At 40.5% G+C, this 4,150-nt stretch overlaps 1 protein-coding gene across 2 annotated transcripts; it reads left to right on the top strand.

Annotated features, from left to right (window-relative positions):
• Positions 1 to 360: 360 nt before the first annotated feature.
• Positions 361 to 3,644, top strand: LOC149844550 (disease resistance protein Roq1-like). 2 transcript variants are annotated; one of them, XM_089994755.1, is made up of 3 exons: positions 361 to 919; positions 1,828 to 2,896; positions 3,293 to 3,644. In XM_089994755.1, exons 1-3 carry the CDS (start codon positions 423 to 425, stop codon positions 3,302 to 3,304), a joined length of 1,578 nt encoding a protein of 525 aa, XP_089850881.1. In that variant the 5' UTR covers positions 361 to 422; the 3' UTR covers positions 3,305 to 3,644. The 2 variants fall into 2 exon arrangements, with proteins under 2 accessions (XP_089850881.1, XP_089850879.1); XM_089994753.1 differs by lacking the exon at positions 3,293 to 3,644 and having other exon boundaries at positions 1,828 to 3,049.
• Positions 3,645 to 4,150: the final 506 nt, after the last annotated feature.

The following is a 4,150-nucleotide window of genomic DNA, read 5'->3' as shown; positions in this document are numbered from 1 at the left end:
CTGTAGTAAACTTTTTTGAATAGGTAAGTATCACACGATGGCAAACGGATTATTTTATTATTATTATTGTAGTAAATTTTCTTTTCTAGGTAAACAGGAGATGCTTTCCAATTCAAGTGCAGAGTCAAAGGCTCAATAAGAGAGAGGATCAGAGGGTGGGTAACATTAGTAATGTGACTCGGCCCCTCTCTGCTGTAGCGGACCCACAAAGGGGCGGGGGTGTGGTTGTGAGAGTGAGAGTGCGTGGATTCTTCTCAACCACAGAAAATTAATGGTGTGGATATCAATCATAGCACCCATGCCCTTTCCTTCTTCACTTTCTTTTTTAAATAGATTCTTCACTTTCTTTCCCTTGCGTTGGATGAAAAGCAGGTTCAGACTCTGAAATCATCTCTTGCAAAAGATCTAAAAGACTTTGAACCATGTCATCTACTTTCAATACTTCTTCATTTGAGTACGACGTCTTCTTGAGCTTCAGAGGCACGGACACCCGCAATGGGTTCACTGGACACCTGTTCACAGCTCTGAAACAGAAAGGGGTCCTTACTTTCATGGATGATGAGGAATTGGAGATTGGGAAAAGGATTGCCGAAAACCTTTGGAGAGCGATTGAACGCTCTGCCCTATGCATAGTTATCTTGTCCGAGCAGTACGCCGACTCCAGATGGTGCTTGAAGGAGTTGGCTTGGATGGTTCGCTGCAACAAGATCATCTTCCCCGTCTTTTACCACGTTGATCCTTCAGATGTTCGCCGACAAAAAGGCCTCTATGAAGAAGCATTCCGCAACTATGAAAAGCGCTGTTGTCTACACCCTGACGATAACGAGCATATCGAAGAGGAGGAAGTGAGAAAATGGAAGGAGGCATTGACGGAAGTTGGTAATCTCAAAGGCTTTGATCTTGACAACCAGTACAATGGGTACATCTCTCTCTCTCTCTCTCTCTCTCTCTCTCTCTCTCTCTCTCTCTCTCTCTCGGGGGATGGTGGTTGCTTCTTGTGGCTAGGAATGAAATGGATCAGATACGGGATTGGTCGGGTTATGCCTGACCCATACTGGATGCCATTTTCAAGAATGAATGGCTTCAAAATCACATCCTGATCGGGCCAACTTGGATCTCGTAGTACAGTTATAGATCTATTTATGATATTAGATCTTGCGGTACTTTATCAGTTGAAGATGGCAAAACCTATTGATTTGAAAACGATAAACTGTGTGTACAACCCCAAACTGAATCACGAAAATATTTGGTTACCCAATCCGTCCTCAATGCGTTTAGTAGCTAGCTAGCAACCATTTGTGCTGTGAATATGATCTTTGATTCAGGTGTATGTTAGGAAGACCAGATCAAGTACCTTGCTAACTACTGGGTCCAATCAATGGATTCCTCGCATCCCTACTTGGTGAGCCTAGATCTTAGGCATCCATAAGGATCTGTTTTGGGAGCCCTGTTTCAACTGGAGGATGTTAACTCCAGCCTCACCGCCCATTTACTTTTCTGCTCCAAGAATGAGCCCAATTCAACTAAATGTGTTATCAAATACCAACATTCGCCAGTCGCCCGAGTGGGAGTGAGCTTGGGAAGAAGATGACGAGCCCTTCATCTCAGGTTCGACTCCCACTTGATATGCAGGTATCTCTAAGACTTCAACTGGTCTACCTCACAAAAGTGACCTGGTTCTCGGTGGGGGCTCCTCATCATTAGAAAGAAAAACCAAATACCATAGTGATTTCTTTGATGAACATACATATGAAAATTGTTTAAAAGACATTTTCTTATTGCATCTCCTCCTATTGGTGTTGTTGCTTTAACGATTAAAACATGCAGACAAGAGGCACAATTGATCCAAATAATCGTCAAGAAGGTTTTGGATGAGCACAAACCCAATACATTGGATCTCAGCAATCCCCTTGTTGGAATCAAGCCTCGGGTAAACAAGATGGAATTGTTGGACATCAAAGCTGAAGATGTTAGAATGATAGGCATTTGTGGTATGGGGGGCATGGGGAAAACAACACTAGCCAAAGTCATCTATAATACAATCTCTGATAGGTTCGATGCTGTATGCTTTATTGAAAATATCAGGGATGAAGCAAGACAACACAATGGGCTGGTCACGTTGCAAAAACAACTCATTTCTCAGATTGCAAAAGTCGATAACCCAGAGATATATGGTGTGGATCAAGGTGCAACCATAATAAAGCAGAGATGCCGTTGCAAAAAAGTCCTCATTATTCTTGATGATGTTGATGAAAAAGTTCAACTTAATAAATTGGTTGGTAAACGAGATTGGTTTTTGAAAGGAAGTCGGGTCATAATAACAACGAGAGAGGAACACGTACTAAATGTGCATCATGTGAAGGATTATGAGATTTATAGGCCTGAAGAAATGGATGCAGAAGAATCACTTGAGCTCTTTAGTTGGCATGCTTTCGGGAATAGCCAGCCTCTCGACCAATTCATGAAGATATCCCGAGAAGTAGTAAGAGTCACGGGTGGACTTCCTTTAGCACTGGAAGTATTGGGTTCAGAGTTGTTTGACAAGACAGAGGAAGGACAATGGGAAGAAATGCTGGAGAAGTTGAAGCGTGTTCCTCACGCTAGTATTGAAGAAAGGTTGAAAATAAGCTACGATGGGCTTGACCAACAGCAGAAGACAATATTTCTCGACATCGCATGCTTCTTTGTTGGTAAGGATAGAGAATATGTGAACGATGCACTCAAAGCGTGTGGGTTCGCCTCGGACCTAACAATTCAAGTACTCTTGCATAAATCTCTCTTGAAGATTGATGAACATAATAGATTGGAGATGCATGATCAATTGCGAGATATGGGGAGAAACATAGCAAACCGTAGCAGGATATGGGATCGATATGATGCATTGAATGATCCTAAGGTAATAAATAATTAATGGTGCAATTTATTTACTAATAGACGTAGATGGAGCTAATTTCTGGGCATAATGCAGAGATTGGCCACAAATTTTGTTTGTTTGTCTCTGTTTTTCTTGCGCGAACTGGCTGCAGCAGTATAAAGCAGAACTCATCAATTTTGTGCCCTGTTCTTGCATTGTTTCTATTTGTCCTTTGTTGCATATTTGCTTATTAACAAGAGATTGCTGGTCGCTACTAATGTTGTTTTCGTTACTAATTTTCGGAAGGAAAAAAAAGTGCGTGAGAATATTGTCCCTAGGAAAGTAATGGTGATGGCTACAATCAGAAAACCTTTTAAATGCTTTCTTTTCTTTTACTTGTGAAATTTTAGGTTGTTTACTTATTTTATGTTTTATCAGGAGTCGGAATGACAATGGTGGAACTGTGAATGAACAATTCCTCAGTTGGGGAGTTAAGGCTAGCTTCTGATCACTTATTTAGGCTTGCCTCTGTTCTATGGGTAGCTCAACATGGAGCTTTGAGACAATCTCTTAGCGAAGGTCCGTAATCATATAGATCTTGAACTATGACTTTTGTTATTATTCGGATAATGGTGTTCATTTGGGGTTTTGTGTTTTTTCTTTTCTTTTCTTTTCTTTTCTTTTTACTTTATTTGATGGGCAAGTACGTGAGTATATTGGGCATACCCCATGGATTTAAAATTTAAAATTTAAAATTTTGTTTATTTCTGATGGTGTGTACTTCCTGGGTATGTTCATATCTGAAATTAGATGTGGATTTTTGTCATCCTTGCTCTAAGAGACTTTCTTAGCAAAATATGCACAACTAAGATGGATTTTTGCTGAATGGATTTTGTGGGATTTTGACAGACAAGCAGTAAATTGTTGTGGTAAATACGAAACTATCACAAGGCCATGGATTCAATCGGATGGCCGAAAGTTGGATATTCAATTGGTTACCGTTATTAAAACATATTTAGGTTTTATTGCTTATGCGGTCAGGGATGGGAGCGGTCATTTCATGCATGTTGATGTATTCAAGAAAGAAAACGACTTGGGCATGCCAGAAACGGAGGTTCTCAGTGACATTCTTGATCTGAAGGATGCTCAATTGAAGGGTATCGATGTGTTTGCAGTTAACAGTAGATGTTTTGGCCAGGACACGTCTCACAACTCAATCATTTTGCTTGTGGTTTTATCAACGGTATTGGCAAATAAAATGAATATTTTCGATAACATGGGAAGCATGATGTTGAA

This window comes from Nuphar pumila, chromosome 2 (genome assembly GCF_984573655.1).
Source record: "Nuphar pumila chromosome 2, dmNupPumi1.hap1.1, whole genome shotgun sequence".
Taxonomy (NCBI): Eukaryota; Viridiplantae; Streptophyta; class Magnoliopsida; order Nymphaeales; family Nymphaeaceae; genus Nuphar; species Nuphar pumila.
This window is presented reverse-complemented; position numbering and strand designations above follow the sequence as displayed.